This window comes from Temnothorax americanus, unplaced genomic scaffold (genome assembly GCF_048541705.1).
Source record: "Temnothorax americanus isolate GAGA-0224 unplaced genomic scaffold, ASM4854170v1 Scaffold33, whole genome shotgun sequence".
Classification (NCBI taxonomy): Eukaryota; Metazoa; Arthropoda; class Insecta; order Hymenoptera; family Formicidae; genus Temnothorax; species Temnothorax americanus.
In genome coordinates this window covers 1,089,511-1,112,776 of record NW_027509475.1, presented here as the reverse complement: position 1 = coordinate 1,112,776, position 23,266 = coordinate 1,089,511, and the positions used below count along the sequence as shown (strand labels likewise).

Below are 23,266 nucleotides of genomic sequence, written 5' to 3'. Positions count from 1 at the left end.
TTTCGCGACGAGGCGTCGATCGACCCGGAATGCAGTCGACTTTTCAGGATAGGGTAGGTACGTAACACACCGATTCGTCTCGGCGAATCGAGACAGGGGTTGTGATCCATCAACTGGTAATTGACAGTGAAATAGTTTGCCCGCACGTGGAGCATTTATTACACACCGGTTTCCGCGCGGGCGCTTCGATATTTCGGTCTGTGTGTTATCAGTCGCGGCCACTTTTCGGTCGTCGATAACCCCACCCGCGAAGCGCGAGCTTCATAGAGATCGCAGAGAGTACTGTTTGAATGTATATACTAATGCAACAGAGAACAATAATTTTTCATGATGTAAAACGAGCGTCATAAATCAAGATAAAATGAAAATATACGAAGCTATCGGTCTCGATTATAATTTCCTAAATATGAAACATATTAGACATATATAGGATTTATTTTTGCAAAAATATATCAATAAATGTATAATAAATGAAATATAAACATAATGAGAAAAAAAGGAAGAATGCAAAGTAATCAAGGTTAGAGAATGATAACAGCTTAAAAAATTAAACACTGCAAAATATTAAAGGATAAAATTAAAGCCATCTGAGTTAAAATGACATTTTGTTATTTTTAACCACCATGTGGTCAAAATTTATTATTTTTACTCCATTGGTTTAGTTAAGTTAACATTGTTTTAGTTAATTTAACGACATATTGAGCAGTAGCGACTTAATGGTTAAAAATGATTGAAATTGAATGTATTTGACACTATAACGAATTCAACGGTGAACTTCTAAACCCCCCCCCCCTCAGTGCAGTGCGCAAAAGAGCGTGCACAGATTTTGACAAGCCGCGAAAGTAGAATTTCTTCCAGGTAGCGACGGGATCGTTTCGAGAAGTTGGCGACATTTGTAAGGAACTTTCAGGCAAGAGAGTGCGGGCACAATTGCGGAACGGAGTCTGACGATCTTCGAGCGAACGATAATTTTACCCGGCGGAATAAGTGGCTTGGACAACTTCGGGATTCATCGTGCTCACGGATGAGGCATCGTGTTTTATACGCAGCATTACGGCTGAGCAATCGCGCTTCCGGACTACCTGCCTTCGCCGTTGTTTACGGTATTAGCGCGCGCGATTTCTCGATTATCTAAGTACGTCCCTGAGAATTAGTCGCTCGCCGCCATCAGAGTTCGGCTTGAATTTATTCGGAGATGCCTCGGAGGAAATTTGCCCTCGTCTATATCTCAGTTAAGACACGAGAGAGGAAGCAAGAGAGAAAAAGATACGGAGAAAAAGAGAGAACTTTCTTAATGGCTTAACAAAATCACAAAGCAACGAACCGTCATTCTGCGTGGCGGAAGTGACCTATAAATTTCCAAGTAAAATCAAATGCTTTTGTAACAATAGTGCGAGAGAACAGATGGTGAATAAAGGTTTAGAGACTCTTGATAGAACAGATTGTCCCAGAATTTCAAATCTTTTACGGATGCTCTTTAATTAATCTAAAGTTGAAGTTTTTTTACTCAAAAGAAATCAAAACATTAGTTGTAAATAGCGACATAAATATACATACTTAGAATAATTTAAATCTTCTTGGAATACAAAAATTTAACTTTTTTTAAGTAATAATAATAGATTAACTGAAACATGTGGTGTTCTGCTTTAAACGATGGAGATTCAAGCAAAATTGACTTTAATTTTGTTATCATCGACAATATCTCGCACGCTAATCATCCGAGATAAACGATCTTATATTCATTAGAAGCACCAGAGTTCCAGCATTTAAACGGGATTAAGATCATCTCGCTATAATTTTTCTGCGCGGAGATACATCCGATTACAACCGCCCGCGATCTCAATTAAAATGTCTGAGGGCGGAAATTTTGAAGCGAAACAAATCCTATTTTCATAATTAATCGACAATATCTCACAAACTGGCCCTTCGAAATTAAGCGGCATTGCACTTGTTAATTGCAAGCGCTGGAATCTTAGCTTTCGGACGACGTCAAGATCATTTTGCTACGATTTTTCTGCGCAAAGATATTGACGATTATATCGACCCGTGATCGTGCTTTAGGAGCAGAATAAAATGTGCGTTTTCCCTCGATGGACGGCGTATCATGTTTTAAAATGCGTGTGCTACATGTTTTTGCGTTTTTTTTGTAACGTATTAACGCACCTGTCAAACTACAATACATGCAAAAAGTACGCACGGTGTTTTTTTTTTATTATGAATTGCGCGCATGTGGCAGATTTTGGAAACGCTATAACACGGCTAAATTATTTTTTCAGCACAATATTTATAGACGATAATTATTTTTCAGTTATTTGCTCTATTAAAAAAATATTATTTTCCTTTTTATTAAAATTTTAATTAAAAATTTAATTATCGTTGAATATTAGCATCATTAAAATCTGAAAACGCTTTTTGAACTACGGAGTAGTGATGTACGCGCGTTCTTTTATGGCTGCTCAATCAGATTTTGAAGTCTCTCAAGGAACGCGGTCGTAACTAGCAAGGTAAGTGCTTATAGCGCGATTCGATGTGGAACTCTCTTTGCTATTTTCTAGATAAATACCGATTTAGTCCGTAAATGCCGTCGTCAAATGCCGTCGCGGGGAGAGCGAATGGAAATCTCCGAGGTAAAAGTAAATTTCGCGAAATCTCGCCGAATGGTGATAAGTAAAATGCAGATTCTGACCGTGCCCCACGCGCCCCTCGGGAAAACTGGCGACAATTGTCGCCTCGAATCGAAGATCGAAGGGAAAAGAGCGGACAATAGAAACGCCCGAGTCATTTGCGACGGCGCGCGCATTCAAGAGAAGCTTGCTAGTTCGGAAAAGTTGGGAGGTCGAATAAGGGAGATCGAGCGCTACGTGAACGGAAAAGATTATCGTCGATATCGACCCGAGAAATGTCGCCCCAAGATTCTTAATCCGCTCAATGGGGGGTGGGGGGGGGGGAACCCGCGCGCAGATCGTCACGCGCGATGACAGCCGGAGAATAATGATCGTTATTTATTTACCATCCCCCGATGGAAGAGATCTTAAATGGAAAGAGGTAGCGAACGGATTTTGCATCGATTCCGAAGAGATCGATGAAATTACTTCGCCGGGTTTAAGGCTTCAGGCCGGGATGAAATGGATTTTATTCATGAGCTCCGAAAATGTATGACGATAATTCTCCTCGCTCTTATCCGCTTCGCAGTCTAGCGTGATTCATTCCAGAATAGAAGTCCATTTCAAATTATTGCAACGATCGAGATGATAAATAGTTATTGCAAAACCAGATCGCATAAATGCTCGAGGTAGGTGTTACGATGACGTGAAGCGATCTTTGCCCGAGGCAGCCTGAGGCGACCGCGTAATATATAGTAACAAAGAGAAAGAGAGAAAGAGAAAGAGAAAGAAGAAGAAGAAAGTTTACATTTGTTTGTGAAACTCAGGAGAGAGGAAATGCATGTAAACCGACACTGGCGCAAGATGGATGGAGGAACTGTGATGTAACGTTGATGTTCGACCCAATTATCCGGAGATTGTCCAAAGTCCACTATCTCGTTCGGAGTAACAGGATGAACTTGGGTTTAACTTTGCTCGAATTGAAATAGCTGGCTATATTCTATGCCATTCTATGGCGATTACGCTGAACAAAGGTGCGCGCTATAACAATTGAAACTTAGATTCGAACATTATTTGGGAAAGCGGAGCTCAAACGGGCGCCCCGTTGCGAGTGTTTGCGTACCATTTCACGCTTCCAAAGAGACGAGAATTAATTTGCATGCCTGTTAATATAAACTACAATTTGTATTTTGTTCCGTAATTGTTGTATAATTATATAATTATTGTATAAAGTGAGACGGAGTGAAAGCTGCATATTCGTTTAGAAACTCTGCCCCGCCACATGTTCCTATGAAGCAATATCAAGCAATATTTTCGCTGTTAAATCAGCCAATCTTTATGTTTCGTCCCATGATATTAAATCGTGCCAAAAGTTTTCCTCGCTTTTCCATGGCTCTTTACACCCCGCGTAAAATCCGTTTTAAGCTTGCTCAATGTTTTACAATTTTGCAGTTTTAAGATATTTTCAATATTCCATAAAGCTAAAGCTTAAGCTAAATTTTTCATATTATTTGGGTATAATATTATTTATGACTCAAAAAATGTTTTTTCAAATAAAAAGTCTAGAAAACTGTCACGTTCCAGAAAAATATACATATGTATATATATATATACATATTATTTTTTAAATATTTTTATATACTTATATATATATATATATATATATATATATATATATATATAAGAAAAACAAAGAAAGAAATTAAATTATTAAGTATTAGTAATATAATTATTAATTATTTAGTATACTTTTTAACAAATATTAAATAATTAAGTATAAAAATATTATTAAAATAAATAAAATAATTTAATATTTATACAAGACAAAAGGAAAAAAGCACATAAAAAATTAATTAATTAAAAATAATTCAATAAATTAAAAAATTCTATAACAAGTAGCGTATTATCTGTTTGTAAGTTTAAATTTTTCATATGGAATTCTAATGCAATAATACATTATGAAATTGTGTGATTTTTCTGACAGTTCTAGCCAAAAATTTAAAACTTAAAATCCTTATATTAAAATTATTAATTAATTATCAATTACGTCGTCAAGTCTGGATTTGGATAGAAACTACGAAACTCGAGCAATCGATATTTCTATCATCGACGGAAAGGGGAAGAGAAAACGAGATGGAAAAGACGTTAAGACGCACGCGAGTGGGTACGTAAACTGGGTCGTTCGCATGGAAGCGTCGTCGTTCCGTTCCGAGAGATAGAAAAAGAGGCAGAAAGGATCAAATAATGAACCTGTTGAGGCGCCAGATGGATGGAGAGGCTGCTTATGATGGTGACTTCCAGCTCGACTCGCTCGGAACCGGCGGTATTGTTCGCGTGGCAGACATATCTGCCGGCGTCCTCGACCCGGGCCGGCTGCAATACCAGGACGCCGGCGCGCGCGTGTATCCTCTCCGAGTTGAAGACCATCGTCGTGCCCGACACGGACTCGCGGAACCAGAGGTACGTCGGCGGCGGGTTACCCTGCGAGATGCACGACAGCACGATCGTCTCGCCGGTGCGGATCGGCCCGGGATTCACCCGCTCGTTGAATCGCGGCGGCGACGAGTTGCGGTGCTCTGAAACAGAAGGCGAGAAACCGCAAGTCAGAAAAGTTTCACTTTCATAATGCGATTAAGACTCGAGGTTCTCACTTGTCTCGAATTGTATCGCGTATCGCGTATAAGGTATGTACCAATGCCTGGACACGTACACTAAGAAAAAAAATCCAGGTTTAAATGATCGGACAAATCGTTCGATAAATAACAAACGGGTAATCCGATAACTTTCAATCGAAGTTATAAAAAGCCGATCAAGGCTAAAATAATGTCCGATTAATGATATCCAATTATCAATAATATCTGGATATCATTGATCGGACGTTATTTTGGCCTTAATCGGCTTTCTATAATTTCGATTGAAAGTTATCGGATTACCCGTTTGTTAATTTTCGAACAATTGTCCGATCACTTATTTCTCTCAGTGATATCTATTTCTGAACATTTTTATCATTTTTAGTCCTTAAATAAGTTATAACGCGAATTAAAGTCAAAGAATCAAAGATAAAAATATTTTTCTTGTATTATATTTTTATCATTGATTTTAATTCACGTTATACTTATTTAAAAACTAAAATGATAAAGGTGTCTATATAGACATATAGGTCTTAAGTGTCCCGGCAATTGGTACATTTAACTTACACAAGGATTTAATAAGGATAAAAAAGATAAGGCCTTCTTTCGAAGAGCCCTCAGCTTACGTATGCTTTTGACTTGATTCATTAATATACATTTATACTCTGTAATAACATGCTAATTTACGACGCTGATGAGCGAGACCGACGTAGTTTCGGCGGTGCTCAAAACTAATTTTCTATGTAATTAGGACTTTCCATTGTTGTCTATTATAATAGCGCGAAAATATTCGAGAATCGCGAGATTTTGTGCGATACCTGAGAGAAAAATCGATAACATTTTATCTTCATTTGCGAGTTTGTAAATTAATTCGAGCTGACTATATTTCCATGTTCACGGTACAATAACGTCGAAATTACGCAATATCAATCGCGCAGCTGCTCGTGACTGCGAAGCTTTCGTAACGTAAAGTGGAGAGCATGCACGTTTTTTTTTTTCGATATTCAAATATATTTAAATGAATGACATACGCACGCGCGATAAACCAATTCGGACGTATGCGCACGCGGTTGTATTAATAATGCAGCGAAATTTCAGAAATATCCGATTATCGGCCGTGCGCATTATTAATGCATGTTAACCGGCGCGTGTATTTGCCTAACGAAATTCAACGTATGCAAATTATTGCGGGTGCGCACGCATTGTTGCGTAAGCATTAATAAATTATTAGTCAACAAGCATACTCGGACACGGCGCGTTTACACCGCGTTCCGTTACCTTAAACGAGAATAACGGGATCGGAAATTTAAGGCGCTCTGAAAACGCGCTCCTCCCGCTGATTTCGGTCCGGACGATTCTCCGCGGGATATTTTACGATATACGTGGCCTCCCCGGGAAGTCGTTAAGAAAGAAATCTCTCCGCGGAGTTGGCTGAGCAGACAGAGATCCTGCGTTAACTTTTTAATGTACATAACGTAAAAATCGCGGAACATTGTCCCGCACTTTTCCCGAAGCGAAACTTCGCGGAAAGTTTCAAATCCGATACTTTTTGCCGCCATTAATTTCGCCATTTTAATGCTGTTTTGATGCTCTGGGAATTTTTAACCGGTATTCCATCTTCCTAAGTTACGCGCTCTCTTATTTATATCGCAAAATTAAAATTTTAAAAAATTCATTTCGTATGTAGAATTTTTGTAATTAAAAAGCGCCGACAAGAAATTAAAAATAAATTGGCGCGTGAAAAATGTCATCGTTCTCCTCAGCTATATGTCAATGATTGCGAGAGCGGTTTAATAGACAAAGCCGTCGACATTCCGAAATCCACCGCACTCCCTCGAAAATGCAGAGAAAGGGAGACGATTCGGGGAATGAATGTAAATCCCTTCCATTTCACGTAGTAGCATGCGGCAGCAGCAGCATGCGCGCGTCGTATTCAGTGAAATCCGCGTGTAAATTTCAGGACGCGCAGTTTTATCGCGGCTAATAGAATCGATAAACCGAGCTCCGTCACGTCGATGAAAACGTCGGAGGCAATTCTGTCCGGCCGCGAAGGGGTTAAATTTACCGACGTCCCGAACGGAAGAGCCGGCAATGACGACGACGACGACGGCGAAACGAGCGTCCAATTTCTTCGGCGTTCCGACGAGAACACGGAGAGGGTTGGTAAGCGGTACTGCCCCGTCAAACAACGAGCGTTTTATTTCTCCTTTTAGCAACGATTAAGCGTTTCTCTTCCACCCTTCCTTCTCCTCGAGACAGAGGGGTGTTTGTCCCTGGACCAGTCTCGGACAGCGCGACGCCGCGGCCTTTTACGGCCGCACTATTTTATAATGGCGCTTTTGTCTGGCCGGCGTTATTATTGTAATTTAAGCTGATGGCGTATTGATCGTCGCAGTACCTCTATCTCGTTCTCGCTCCCGCCCCCGCGACTTGTCTCGCTCGATCTTGTATCCCCCTGTCTCTCTTTCTCTCCGTCGCTCCCTCTCGTCTCCTCTTTGGTGCACACAGCACACACCCTCTCCGATCCAACGTCCCCTTCTCTCGCATGACGCTTTCTCTCTCTCTCTCTCTCTCTCTCTTTCTCTCCTGCCTCCTCTGTTCTCTCTATAGCACTGTGCAATTCTAGTTGCCATATTCCTGCACAACGCCACCACACCCTTGTTCATATCCTCGTTCGGTGCACCGTCGTCGTCTCGTGCATATGCACGTCGAAAAGTTTTTACGCCATTTACATCCCGACTTACGCCCCTTGACGTCAACGTCGTCGTCGCTGTCGCCGGCATCGTAGTCGTCGTCGTCGTCGTTGTCGCTCGTGCAAACAAAAAAATATGGCCTCGAGGTGCGCTGTTGCAAGTGTCACAACTGCATTTTGCTGCACGCGTCCGGCGATGAAAGTTCACTGACAAATCCTCGGCAATGCCAGGAACGAATGCGCGCGGAGAGAGTATTTTCCTTGCCTTAATATATTTTTGCAGTACACGGTAAATCTTGTTACACATTACGCAATTGTGACACGCAAATACTTCTGAAAAACGTAGAAAGGTAAAAAATTAATAATTTTTGCAATTAACGCATTCCGCATTTCTTCCCGCATATACGCTTTTTTCTTCGAAAACGAATTCGACCGATCGTGATCGCGCTGGAAATGTTTAATACGCGATTCCTCAGCATGACGGAAAGCTCGAAAAGCTTTCGTTTTTCGGCATACATGACAGCGAAACGCCATATCGGCTGGTGCAAACGTCAACGTGTCGAGAAGTTTTTATTATATGCTGTGCAATGCGCGCCTTACACTTCAAACGTCAGCACTCTCGTTAATGCAGGGCAAAAAGAATGCCGCTGCGACATGATTCAGCAATTTTAAAAGCGGATTTTATCCCACATTCTCCATTACTGGAGTTCATCAACAGATGTCGATTAATGACGTCATACACTCACGACGTGTAAATGTCGAAGGGAAATATCGCCGAGTCACGCATAATTTTAACGATACAACGCGAAATCACTTAGCGTTTTACCCATAAAATATTTTTTTTTTTAGTTTGACAGTCAAATAGAAACGTTAATAAAAAATAAAGAATAACATACATTATAGAATATAATTGTATACTAAAATTAATAAACGACGCAGATTTTCGTAATTAAGACAAAAACTCAACGATAGAAGCCGTTTGTGTATAAATTTAATTAATAATCGAAACAAAAAATTTTTCAAACTGCAGAAATGTCGAAAATGCTTGATAATAAACGGTTCTTTTGTATAAAATAGTGAACCACGAAGTATATAAAACCACGAAGTAAGTATGCTATTCATCACTCGAGAGTGATATCCAAAAACAATGCAACACTTTATGCAAATTTTTCTAAACAAGCAAATTTTAGAACAAGATCAGGAAATAAATTCATAAAACCAGATAAATCTGCACGGAAAAAGGTATTCACCGTATAAGATCATGCAAGGCGGACCATGAAACGCGCTGCGCCCTGCCACTACGCTGGGCCGTGTCCCCCACTTTTTTCCGTCGTGCGCCCATGCAACGTCTTTCCTCGTACTAAGCACGGTATTTTTCCGTGCATTGCACCGGCTTTCGCGTTGCCAACGTAGCACGTCGTATCTTGCAGCGCTGCGCAAAGTACGAAAGCCGGTGCGATGCACGGAAAAATATCGTGCTTAGTACGAGGAAAGACGTTGCTGCGCGGCAGCGTGTTTTGACATGGGCGCACGACGGAAAAGAGTGGGGGACACGGCCCAGCGTAGTGGCAGGGCGCAGCGCGTTTCATGGTCCGCCTTGCATGATCTCATACGGTAAATACCTTTTTCCGTGTGGAGTACCTAAATAAATCGCTCCAGGGATTTTATTTCGCGAATTAATCACCCATAGCATCACATAAAACAAGTGTTTGAAAATCTTTGGGTTGGCGTTTTATTAATTACGTAACGTAAAGCCACATTTCTCGAGAGAGGAAAGGTGCGACCTGCTCTTCGATTGGTAGATGAAAAAGCAGGAAGAGAGACGGAAGAGGAAGAGGGGAAGAAAGAGCAATAATATATAAGAGAAAGAGAGAGAGAGAGAGAGAGAGAGAGAGAGAGAGAGAGCACGCAGAAACCACAGAACGGTTAGTATATCCCATATATTCTCTCTCTCTCTCTCTCTCTCTCTCTCTCTCTCTCTCTCTCTCTCTCTCTCTCTCTCTTCCCCCCTTCTCTCTCGCTCTGTCTCGTCGCACGCGATGTCCAATTAAAGCTCTCGAGCCGGTGACTCCAATTAAGACTCTATTAAATATACACCCGGCGCGTGTGTATCGTCGTCAAAGCGAAATTCAAATGGCGTTGGCAGTCCTCCTCCCTCCAATTCGCGCTCGTGTATTTGCCTCGAACAAACGACCCCGGTCGTAATAAAGTTGGCGCTAATTAACCGTGCGAGGTCCCTTATCGCGCATTATGGAACATACTTGCCGCACCGTGCGGCGTCTTTCCTGCCACGGTCGTTTTACGCGTTCTCCCTCGCCAATTTTATTTCGTGGTAAGTATCGTGTGTTAAGCGACGGCGGTTCTCTCTTCCCCATCACCTTGAGGGTAGAAATCGTGCGAGTTTGATTTATACTCTTAATTTAGACCGTAAATTTATTCGAGGCGATTTTAGCAATTAATCTCGGGTAGGAAACACGGGGATTTTTCTGTTAATTAACCGTGGCGGTGGGAACGATACAAAGATCGTACAGTTGGAAATTTAAGTTTAGTTAATACAAAATGGCCTCAGGCGACGCTTGCGAATTTCGAAAGGGCCAAAGTGACGCGAGATGGACATTTCATATCTTTGAAGTAATTTTGGCTTAAGGCAAGTTTAATCATTTATGCAGATAAGGGACACTCGCGGAATTAATCGCGCATGCATTATCGGCAAGCATATTACGCCACCAAAGTCCCGGTCGCTCCGCAGTCCATGGTACGCATATATAATTTAATGTCATCCACTGATTGCTTCGGAATTCAGGTCACGAGTCACGACGCGATACCCGCCGCGTGCAATTTGCGCCCGGAGACGCACGTATGCGCGTCGCCGTCGCGATATTGCTCGAGATAATAACGGCGATTTATATCTCCGGAATAAGAGCCACTCACGATGAGTTAGCCGGGACTGCGCGACCGAAGTCGCTTTTCAACCACCGAATTTGAACCCGAGTATTCTACAAAATTTGGTTAGGTTTCTATACGGAAAGGCTACTTGCGTCTCGCATTATTAACTTCTCTTTACGAATAAAAGCGAAACTATTAAGCGCTTATTAAGTTTAAATTTAATTAATATTCTCGCTGCGATCTCTCTCTCTCTTTATATCAAAGATTTTTATACTGAATTGTTCGAAATAATTTTTGTGAATTTCATAAAATATTTCAAATATTGAAATTTCAAGCTCAAAAATAATATTTGCGAGCGTGTCGAACCTTCCGAATCGTCGGTTTGATAACGTTTATTTTTTTTTCATCACTATACTATACTTGCATATTTTAACGCATAATTGCAGTGAAATCACCATTCCATTAACAATTTATAGTCGCGAAAAATGTCATTCCGCTGAAAATTTACAAGACCGAACGCTGACAAAGCCATACATTACGCGTATTACATAAATCGCGTCGCACATAAATTATTTTACCGAAGTCAATGTCAAAGCTGATAATTTATCGGAGAGTGTTTCGGATTCCTCTCTCGAACGACAGCCTGGCAGATTTTCCGCGTAAAAGCGAATGAGTATAATATTAATCGTCGACTCGCGACGAGCGAAATAATACCGCTCGTTACTTACTCGATTAAATTATTATCTTTACGCCGCAATTGGTTGGCCGCGAAACAGCGTGATAGCGTTGTCTTTGCATTAAATTGCGCCCCGGTCGCCCCGGATGGCCCGATAATTCATTTCCAGACGTATATTACGCGAAAGAGCGGGAACGAGTAACTTGCCCTGAACGCAAAAAGAGAAACTTAATTATGACTTCGGCCCCGCGGCGCCATTGTATGTACGGCGCGCGATACGACGCGACGAGAAGGGCGCGTTACACTAAAAAAAACCGATATAATTTAACGTGCGCCGTTCGAAACTTGTTTCGTTAATACGGAATACTTTATCCGCGGTAATTCTGGGAAAGGGAGTCCCCAACCCGCCGTTAACAGGATTGAGCGGGAAAATTATCGGGGTGTATTGCACGACAGCCGCGGATTAGTAAAAAAAAAAACGGCTGAGTGAACGGACGATCGGAGTAAACGCGATGTTTCGGCGTCCGCAGTCGAAAGAAAATAAAACAAAAGAAAATGAGCTGAATCATAGAGTTAAATAGAGACGTAGAGAAACGTCAATCCGCCCTCACGTGTAAAAGTGAAATACTCGCCGAATTTAACATGGCGTTCCCAGAATTACATCCTTTATTTCTACTCGCGCGCAAAGTCCGCGCCCGTTGTGTTGTTTGCGAAAATAATTGTCGCCGTTTATGGAGTTTGCTCGCGCGTGTACTTTCGCCTTTTCAGCGTCGCACACGAGCGTTGTATTTTCGAGCGTTTCTGCCTCTCGCTGTTTGCATTGAATTATGCCGGCTTTACGACGACGTCGTCGTCGCACGCGCGTGTGTAATAAGTACGCGAAGGTAAATACGAGAAGAAAAGGCAGAAGCACGTAAGCTCGCGAGAGCTTCGCTCTCTCTCTCTCTCTCTCTCTCTCTCTCTCTCTCTCTTTCCTGTCTCTCTTTCCCGCCGCCAAATTCTCCGCCGCAATCTCGCCAATGCGCTTAAATGAGCGACAGGCGCATGGCAGCGTACGCCAGATGTAATCGTTGATATTTCCCCTTAATTCCGAACAAATAGTCTCGCACCACCAGAAACTCTTTCCCACGCAGTATACGGTATACATTTATAATTGAACGTTTAATCGAACTTTTTTGTAAAAAGATTAAAAACGTCGACTAATATATATGAAAAGCAGGAATTTCAACTGCGGACAATATAATGAAATTCGAGATTCCCTCACGATTTAATGAGAGAACTTTATTGCGACGTGGACGGCAGCATGTCGCGCGGGATTCCTTATAACCGCGCCGTTGGAGACTACCGCTCGGTATGCGCCAACGTGGAGAAATCTACCAGAGATATCGGGGTGCATGACTTGACGATGGCTCGATAAGGGTACGGTGCTGTGACGGCGCGCCGCTGCATTGTTTCTTGCCGACGTTGCTGCACACAACGCAGCGCTGCATCGGCGACTCAGTGGATTGCACTTAGCTTCTCCGCCGTGTTTCTTGCGCCATCCCCCCGCCGCCAATAAGGCGACATCCTCCGCTGGGTACGCTCTTCTTTCTCTCACCCCCGGTCGCTTTATCCCTTTCGCTTCGCCTCGCCGACCCTGCCGCCATTGACCGAAGCCGCGGAGGTCCAATAAAAGCCCATCCTCCTAAGTTATTCCGCGGATTTCCGCGAGTTCGAGGGTGACTCGGGGGGGAAAAACGGAAGACGCGGGAGAGCAAAGCGAGGGTAAATTTTCAAATGCGTTTCCACAGAGAGAAACGTGGGGCGCGAGGGGAGAAGAAAGTGGAGCGAGAGAAGAAGCAGGAGGCGAGCGATGCAAAGACGGCGCTCACGATTCATCGCGTTTCGAGAGCAACATCGGCAGAATTTAATATCGAGCGACGAAAGTTTAATTAGTCGGAAGTTAGGAAATCGCGACTCGGCGGAATTCGCGCCGACAGACGGACAGACAAGCAGACAGACGGACGCCGAAACGAAACGATACCCCGTCCATGCTGTGTTTATAAAACGCGGCAATGCCGCGATGACGAGTTGTAAAAAGGGAAGGTATTAGAAGCGTTTAAGAAACGTCCTTATACTGTAGAACGTAATGAAGATTTCTCTCAATGGCGCTTAACTCGGTTGGATTATATGCGGACTTAAGGGGAAAAATTTAATTAAAACTTCAGAAAGATGTTTTTCAGGCATTTGAATGCGAAACAAGTTTGCGAAAAAAATGTTGCGCGCAACATTGCCTATAACTTTCATCGCTACAAGATGCCACGATTATGTTTTTAAGCTACAGTGTTTTAAATTAACTAAATCACATTGAATTTCACATTGAATTTTGTTAAAGATTTCGATCAAGTTAAGTCTAATTAAATTAGATAATCATTCATTCGTGTACTTGGTTAGATATTATTTAATCCAATTTAGACTTATCATATAAGAATAAGTTCAAAATTTGCTACATACGTTAAAACATGTTACATGATACTCAAATAATCAAAAGAATACATTGCAGAAGTACACAAACAAAAATTTACAGTTTAGTAACAATGAGTTTAAAGGTGCCTTTTCATGCTGACGCTCGACGCTCATTTTCAGCGGCAAGACGGTCGCATGACCACAATTGACGCCGGCGTCAATTGAAATTCATGAAAAGAAAAACAGCGTCAAAATTTCGGCGTCTTCGCGCCGCTTTGGCTTTGACGTTTAAAGCTGAGAAAATCCAGCTTTCTTTGCTTGAGGCTGGCGTCAGATCGTAATCACGTGATCTCGCGATACGCTCTGAAACGAGCGTCCCATGAATTCGCACCTTTAAGCTAGAATTACCGATGTCCTAGTTTTTCTTTGTACTGCAATTGTAATACTAATTGCCGAGTGCTCTCAACCGAAATTAATTGGATGTTTGATTTTTGATGTCAAAGCAACAATTTTTCTAGAATTCATCGTAAAATTGTAAACGTTAAAATAAATTTTGCAGCTATATAACCGTATCGGGCTCCGATGAACAAAATTGCATTATAAATTTACTACGCATATATATATAAAATTTATCGATACATCTCTTATTTGTGTCATGACACCATTTTTATATATACTATTTTTGATTGCCTATATAGAATTGCGAGATAACTAACACGTTGAAATGTAATGTACAGATATTTAAATTAAAGTATAATATTTTTAACGAAATTGTATATTTAACACATATACACTTTTTTTTTTTAGAGAGAGAAGAGAGACAAGAATTATATTTTCTATTACTTTCTCTACTCTTTTTTAGTTGCATATTATTTAACATGTTACATATCTGTACCTTAAAAGTAAAAAATCGTATCTCCAGTTTTCGTCAAAATAGAATTAATACATTTTTCAGTATAACAGGAGCTTAAATTGTATATAATGAGAAAGCATTCTAAGATACGGTGTTTAAAAAAATGTATCGAAAATTTTTATAATGTCTAATTTTTAAACCAGGTACAACGTGTTATTGGCTCTTGTACTATACAATATTAAACGTGTCAGTTAAATTACTTTATTAAAAACTTAATAAATCAAGTTGCTACTGTTATTTAATATCTAAAAAAAAATATATCGTTTCCCTATTTAAAACTTTAAACCTTAATTTCTCTAAATTTATAATAATGGAGATATGATTCTTTACCTCTAAGGTATTATACAGATACTTGTTTTTTTACGTTATCGCAAAACTTAAAAAATTCTGTTTTTCTCTCAAATCAAGCTTGGGACTCCGGACATTGTTCATCACGCGGAACTTATGCCGCAGAAGCTCGTCGTCTGTTCACGACGCGCTTACTTGGCTCACGAAATTTTTCCGAATATTCCGCATGGAGCCGGGTCGTAAATAAAAGGGAATCGCGCAAGTTTCGCGTACCCGGCGGCGGCGGCGGCGGCGGACTGTTCGGGACCGCAATGTGAATTGCACACTGGATTTTGGCTGGTGTCTCCCCAACCCGAGAAAAGCGTCGATTCGGCGTCGCGGTGCGCAGCGTACCAAAGTTCTCCCTCGTTTTCTCTCTCGCCTCCCATCTCCTTCTGTCTCTATCGATGCAAAAAGACGCCCTCGAGAAAACGAGATCACCTCGCCGACGAAGGCGGCAAAGATGCTAAACTCACCGGGAACTATTCGGCCGCCGAACTAATTTAACGCTCGGTTTAAACAGGGACCGCCCGACCTGTCCTCGACTTGTTCCACTGCGATGCGAATCGTGGCCATAAAGGAGCCGTCGACTATCTCGATATGACTCTCGCTCTATCTCGGCGACAAACTTTCGGCGGAGATCGGACATTTATCGTCGATAGTTAAATACCTTCCGGTACGTTTTAGTTACGAGATCGCACGCCTCGTCTGCTTAATGAGAATTCACCGTAAATTTAACTTTTAGTGTTCTTCGTAAGTCTGGCAATCCTCGCGATGCGTTTCGGAAAAAAGTTTAGTACGGTTTTTTGGTTTGGAAGCTTTTTGGCCTGAGAGCCGGACTGAAGGCCGAACCGAGAGCGCGTTGGAGAAATTCCAGCGATCTTAATTAATGTACGCCCGGGTGCCAAATGGTATCTTTTTTTTTCCAAAGCAAGATTTTCGTGAGTCGCGTTAAATTAGATGTTACACATTCTTTTCGGTTGGCCATGTGTTAAATTATCTTGTTAACTGAAAATTAACGTAAAACCGACGGTAAAAGCTTGCTTTTATTGTATAATGTATCGAGGTGAATCAGTAAAGAGAAGGAATTAAACCTCTTATCCTTCGTAACTTCCTAAAAGCTATATGAAATGGATTTTAAATAAATTTTTAAGTTTTCTCAGTTAATAATCTCGCGAAGATCTTTCAACGACACAACAAAAGTAAATATTTTCGCGCGTTGGAACACTTTGGCGAAAGAGCCACGCGGCGAGAGCTGCTAAGCGTCGTAAAGTATCGGATGTTGGCGAATACTGGATATTAAATTCCATCCATCCGTTTAGCAAACATTCGTCTCGCAAACATTCTCGAATGTCCTCGCGGACTAATTTTTTCTTCGCGACAGAACCGCCGACTCTTAAAAGCAATAAGGTAAGCTTAAAAATTGCAGAGGGATATCGATATCACGTTCGCATGATCGACGGGACGATATTAAGCGACGCCTTCTTTCATTTCGCGTGGCCTTAAAATTTTCAGTTTCTAAATGGTCCGCGATTCGCACAGCTGCACCCAGCTTTTTTTAATGGACGTCACCGCTTCTCTCGCCTAAAAGGCTGCGCTTCTCTAAAATGCGGTAACGAAGCGTTAACTCTGACGTGTCTCTGGCACGAAGAGCAACGAAGGGAAGCGCGGGAAGCGGCGAGAGGTCGCGAAAAATACGGGGGCGGATAATGGCGGTGCAGCCGGCGATAGCAAAAAAAGGCGGAAGGACGCTGAACCGCGAAAACACTGACACTGACTCGACAAAGCGGCGCTAAGGCTCTTTCGTCCCGGCCACGTCGATTTGCCACCAATTTCTCACCGGCAGCTTTTACGTGCCCGCAGAAAACGTATTTTCCACGAAAGATATAAAAAAGTATTATTTTTCTTGATCATTCAGTCTATATTAACAATATATATAAATACATCTTAATCAACAATACGTTCAACTTCTTATTTTATAAAATCGCAACGAGATAATTGGAGCGTCCTTAAGTGTGCTTAGTGAAAGAGGATTCTAGTGCAGGCGACACTTTGTGCGTCTTCTCGGAATTTTCTATAACAGCTCGCGTCAGCGATACCCCTCAACTTCACGAACGCACAAAGCGTTAATTTAACAGCGAGCGATGTCGATAGAAAGCGAACAATATGCTCGTCCGACGCTGCCTTCGCCATCTTATCGGCTTCAGCGCGTGCGGCCGAAATAGACAAGACGGTGCACTCTCATCATTAGCCTTCCATTGTTCCGTAGTTCTCCATCCGCGTTCGACCCATTTTATGCCATATCAGTCAGCATCTCTATTGCGCGCTGCGCCGGGTGAAGTACGTACCGCGCCGACAAAACTGCCGAGTTCTCCTGACAAGATCGTCCGTACCGCTGATCGAAATTACCGCGAGTTTCCCGCGACGAGATCGTCAGACACCCTTTGTGCCGCCACGGTTTGAATAAACGCAGTACACCGCAATGACTTCGGCTGAATAAGCAAAATAAGCGACAACGAGTCTCACTCGTGTCGTAAATTAATCAGAGCATATATTGCTCAAGCAAAACCTTTAAACCTTGAACGTGTTATATTTAATTTCAAGGTATAAATGGTGACTCAAAAGTCTGAATGATCTTTTCAATTTGCGAGAATTTATAAAGGTGAATTAAATGCTGAAAAGTTGTGATGTTGAAAAGATATGGTTCCCACTAAATTTCCGGATAAAATGACTCTCGCATTAAAAACAATTTTTTTTTCTTAAAAGGAATATTTAATCAATTCGGAGAAATTAGGCGATTTTCTCAAATCTGTTCGTACGTGACATCGCAGGTGCGGCCTGCCCGTTGTCCCTTCAAATACCGAGCATATTTTTCCGACGACGTCGGTGCACTTGGATCAACGGGTCGGCAGAAATATCGTCGGCGAACATTTCGGCCATTAGCATTTCGGACACTCATGATTTATTCATGAAGAAAGCGCCACGTGTGAACCGGCGACTACCGGAGGCCGAAGGAGGAGGCCAAACCACCGGAGGTCGGCGGCGGCGTGCGGGAAATGTGCAACAATGCATCACGATTTCGCTATGTGCGGAAGGGGCAAAGCGTGAGAGAGCCGTGTATAAACGTGTTTAGTTAAGTAGATGCGTAAAACGTGGGATATATACCGCGAATCGGGCATCCCCGAGAAATGCTACGGATGAACGGCCGCTCACGTACAGGGTGGATCACAATTATGCCGTCAGAACGTTTCGCTCCCGAACACGTGAAACGTAACGGGCATAAGGGATTAGCGAGATGTAAGAGATCGCTCAGGGAATGTTTATGCATGGGCCGTGAGTGCGCGAAAGACGCGCATTTGCATTCTTTTAGGATTCTCGAGGGAAAGTATTTGAAATATATTGAGCTTTATATGAAAAAAAAGATGCTATAAAATATTAAATTTTTGCATAAAAGAACTACTACTTATAATGTATATATATATATATATATATATATATATATATATATATAATGTTATTTAAAAATGAATAAAGCTAAGCTGTATTTTGCTGTGTGAAAATAAGAAAGATAAAGTAAATACTACAACTTCGTTTAATCGGCAACGCTTATTGGAATATTTCTGAAATTGCTACTATTAGACTGTGTTAACTACTATGGATTAATGCTTCATTATTATTCAAACAGCCTTCTACGTGCTTATCGTTAGCTCCGAATTTTCCTTTCCTCAACTTTCCCGGATTCCCGGACTTTTACTCGATGAGATACGGGCTGACGGACTTACGGACGAAGACTTACCGGTAACCACGAGCCTGGCGTACGAAGAACTTTCCACGGTGTCACCGGTGACGTGATGCACCGTGCGGCACCGGTAGGTCGAGTGAGCATCGGCAGGTGTCACCGAGAAGATGAGCAGTTCTCCGGTGGGCAGCATGTGGTGCTTCTCGCCTGCAAGCCGAAACAGCAAAAATGTCAGCGATATCGCTCGGGAGAACGCGGAACGTTTAGCAGCGCTCGCCTATAATTTCGGCAATGTATTTGAAGCGAAAAATTTCTCTTCGTGAAAATTTAAACAAAAATAGCAATCAGCAGTAAGCGGGAACGAGATAATTATATTTCACTCAATTTTATAAAAAAAAAAACATCAAATTAGATAAATAATAAAAAATTATCGCACAATTGATTTTACTATAAATTAAAGCTCTACATTTTGTATAAATTAATTGAATTGATATATTGTATTAGATTAATTCTATAAAGTATAACGTTAAAGAGGCAAGTCTTTGCAAATTCAGATGAGGGAAAATTATTTTCAAATTCATCCCGACCTCTGCTTTCCCCTAAAAACGCGACGTGAACTCCACGAAACGTTCAGTGTGACGCATTTTTCATCGATTCGACTTTTTCATTCTCTCTGCCGCCATTCGCGCCTGCCGTCTCCGTTGGGCTTCCATTAATATGGAAATTTCTTTAATGGAAAAGCGCACGGGCGAATCTCGCGCGCGGAAGCGGCCGGCTATAAAAATTGCGTCGCGAGAAACAATAGTATACCTAACCGCAGAGAAAATGATTCGCGACTAGACCCCTCTGGTAACAAAGGGGCCGCCTCCGCGCGTTTAAGCGATCCCGTGTGTGAAACGAACGATCAGCAGCAGGACCACGCTCGACGCGCTGCTGGAACGCAAAAAAAAAAAGACAAAGTATATCGGCGCGAGTGAGAATCGATACTCGTAAAAATTCGAGCGTAACCGCTGGATGGCGAGAGCGTGCCCGCTAGCGCACTCGGTGGCTTAAAACGGTGGATGCCTTGCTAAAAAAAAAAAAAGATTAACGCCTCTCGATTGAATTCCGCTGACGATCGTTGTTGCACGCGCTCGTGCCTCCCGTCGTATCCCCGAGGATGAGAAGCTTCGAAAAAAAATGATTTAAAGAGATTTTAAATAGGGGCAGTCTCTCTGATCTCCCTCCCTCTTTCTCTCTACACTGTTAAATATAAAAGATAAAATTTAAACCCAATACCATGAGTTAAATGACATTTTCTTATTTTTAACTACCACGTGTGTCGATTAGTTTGATTCCATTGGTTTAGATAAGTTAATATTGTTTTAATTAAATTAACGATATATTGAGTAGGAGCAGGGCAACTTATGAGAATAGTTAAAATGACTCAAATTGAGTAAAATTTTATACTATCTTAACAGTGTATTAAGTGTATAATTAACAGCGTTGCCATTTCCTATTGAAATTATGAAGAAACTCGCTCACAAATTTACATTTATTAATAATTTTGTCGCAAATATGATAAGTTGTTGCTATTAACACAGATTGTAAGAAGCAGATTAATCTCTTATATTACTGTGTTAATGAACATTTCAATAATGAATTGATAATTAACGCGTCGCGTACACAATATAAATGCACGCGAAATGAAAATATATTATATGTCCCTCTCCCTCTTCCTCTCTCTCTCTCTCTCTTTTAATGCGCGCGCGCGCGCGCGCGCGCGCAGCTGTCCGTCATATTTAATAAATAAATGACACACGTTTGCACATATGGCAAAATATAAACACAGTTAATAGCTTGTTCAAATCAATAGTCGAAAAACGCGTGTAAAAGCGCCCAACAAATATATACACATGTGTTTATTTTGCATTCACAAAATAGAGTTATTACGTATCATCCTCATTGCAGCCGCAAAATTCACATATTTAAAACAATATTAAAAATACAGAATAATCATTTTCTGTCTTAATGGACGTTAATTAACCGCATTCCGTTCAAAGTGTTCAATTTCCGAGATAAAATTTGTATTTTAAAACGCGTTGCTCTCTCAGAAGAATGCTGAACAAAATTTTCATCCCAGAAAATTCTAAATACGAAAAACATGTTTGTTATCGAACTTTACAAAAGCGTCGATTATAGCACAATACAACTGTAATAACGATCGACCCCCGTAATTACACATGCGCTATATTAATCGCAATTTATATCGCGAAATTTCATTAATTGCTCGCGATAGGAAGAGAGATAGATGAGACAGAAAGGAGCGAGGGAGGGAGGAGGTGGGAGGGAAAGAGGGAGGAAGGGCGGGAGGGAGGGAAGGAGAAAAGAAGGAAGGAGGAGAGAGAGAGAGAGAGAGAGAGAGAGAGAGAGACATCATAATGAATTAATTTCCTGTCAGATGGTTAAACAGTCGATAGAACACATCGGAGTTGGATTCAGGTGCACCGACATTGAATACTCGACATAGAATGAACGTTAATCAAACCTCGTAGGAATTTAATGGGCTTACACCGTGGAAGGCCGATTCTCCGAAAGCTCTTCGGGCGCGAAGAGTTTTTCAGTTATCTTTCTCGAAATGACGATCGTATACTAACAGGTCACTTCACTTCCTCGTTCCATCGATTCCGCACATTTGATATCGCGCATTATATTAGGGATTAATCAAAGCGGGTAACATGGAGAGTACTTCGTTATTGGAGAATTTTAATTTCCTCGATAAACAATGCACGGAATGTAGAGGTTATCGATGTACATTTTTTGCTTGTATACTTTTTTGCGATAAATCAAATTTTTATGTTACACTGTTCTTCAGTAGTTTCATTTGCGCTCGTAAATAAAGTTATTTTGGAGATATGGGTAATTTATCGTCTTCATTAAAATCCACGGAGGTTACAGTGATCAGCTTGTACATTGTATCAGCAATCTATACGAAAGCATTACATAGTTTTCACTAATATGCAAAGTTGTATTAATTAATTATTGTTGCACCTCTGAAACTTTTTTCGTCAAAACGCTATAGATTTCTACGTTAAATAATACCGGAAATATTTTTACGTTGAAATTTCTCGTGAAAAGAGAGAGGAAAGACGACTGTTTTCTCCGTCAAAAAATATGCTTCGGTGATTCGACGCAGGTTTCGCATCTGCGACCTTTATATTTGTTGGGGGAGACGTTTAGGGCGGGCATCTTTCGCAACGTGCGACGTAAATTTAAAAACCCTAGCAGACGGAAATGCGGTAAATGAGAGCCACGTCCAATCATTCTTTTTTCCCCTGTGGAGCCGGAAATTCACCGCGGTCGCGATTACTCGTATTTTTTTCCGCAGTCGCACTCGGGGGAGAGACGTGTATGTATATCACGGCGGCGCGCCGGGGCGTTTTCCGCGTCCGTAAGCATGTCGGCCGCGTGCACGCGTGACTCCGTGGAAAAATGCATCGCGCGAAAAATACCTCGCGCGGTCTCTCCCTTCGCGCTCACCGCCGGGTTTTTCCCTCGTCCCTTCGCCCACCAGCGGCGCCCTATCCCTCATGTCTACGACGTTCAAACGAGTGCATTTTCCGCCGATGCGTCCGCATCCGCGCCGCGCCGGCAATGTCAATATTTCGTTGTTGGCGCCGCGAGCATCCTCGCCGCGCGTGCACGTTTATAACGGGTGAAATTGCGCGGAATTCCAGCCGTTGAAATGGCTCGGGAGAGAGAGAGAGAGAAAGAGAGAGAGAGAGAGGGGGCTGCAGGAGGTGCGAGCAGGAATGCACGTAAGTCTGGTTACCTTAAGATCGGCTCGCGCGCGGTGCAAATGGCGGTGCATACCGTCGGCGCCCGCCGGCTGCATACGACGATAAATGCCGGCCGTATTGCCGCCGCGTGAGAGAGAGAAAGGGGTAAGAGAAATGGATGGGCAACCATGGCAAAGGAGAGGAGGATGGGAGAGAGGGAAGAGGGAAAGGAGCAATGAATCGATCGTAATAAAAATAACTCGAGCGCGAGGGATTCTTCGGCGTTTTGTCCGCTCATTGTGCGCGGCGCCAGAATGATTATGCGCGGCAATCATGCCATCGGCCACGAAAAATAGCTGGCATATTTAAGCGGGGTTCAAATTTTACGGATTATAAGTATAGGGATGTTAGAATGTATTTCGAGCTTGTTAATAGTAGTTGGATGTAGCGAGTGATCAAATGATACGGATCATGTTAATGCGCCTACTTTATTTATGATAGTTTCTATTTTGACAGAATCTAAACATAAAATTAATTTTAGTTGCGTTTAAGCTTCGTTTTATCGATAAAATACTAATTAAAATTTTATTTATTACC

The 23,266-nt window shown here is 41.9% G+C and overlaps 1 protein-coding gene across 4 annotated transcripts in view; it reads right to left on the bottom strand.

Moving 5' to 3' along the window:
- LOC143901400 (cell adhesion molecule Dscam2) overlaps nucleotides 1-23,266 on the bottom strand; it is a 161,177-nt gene that overhangs the window by 47,825 nt on the left and 90,086 nt on the right. For all 4 annotated transcript variants that reach the window (XM_077413688.1, XM_077413687.1, XM_077413690.1 and 1 more), the window contains 2 exons: nucleotides 18,969-19,118; nucleotides 4,854-5,179 (listed from right to left, as the gene is read on the bottom strand). In XM_077413688.1, coding sequence (XP_077269814.1) covers nucleotides 4,854-5,179; nucleotides 18,969-19,118 — 476 coding nt within the window. The remainder of the gene's footprint in view (nucleotides 1-4,853; nucleotides 5,180-18,968; nucleotides 19,119-23,266) is intronic.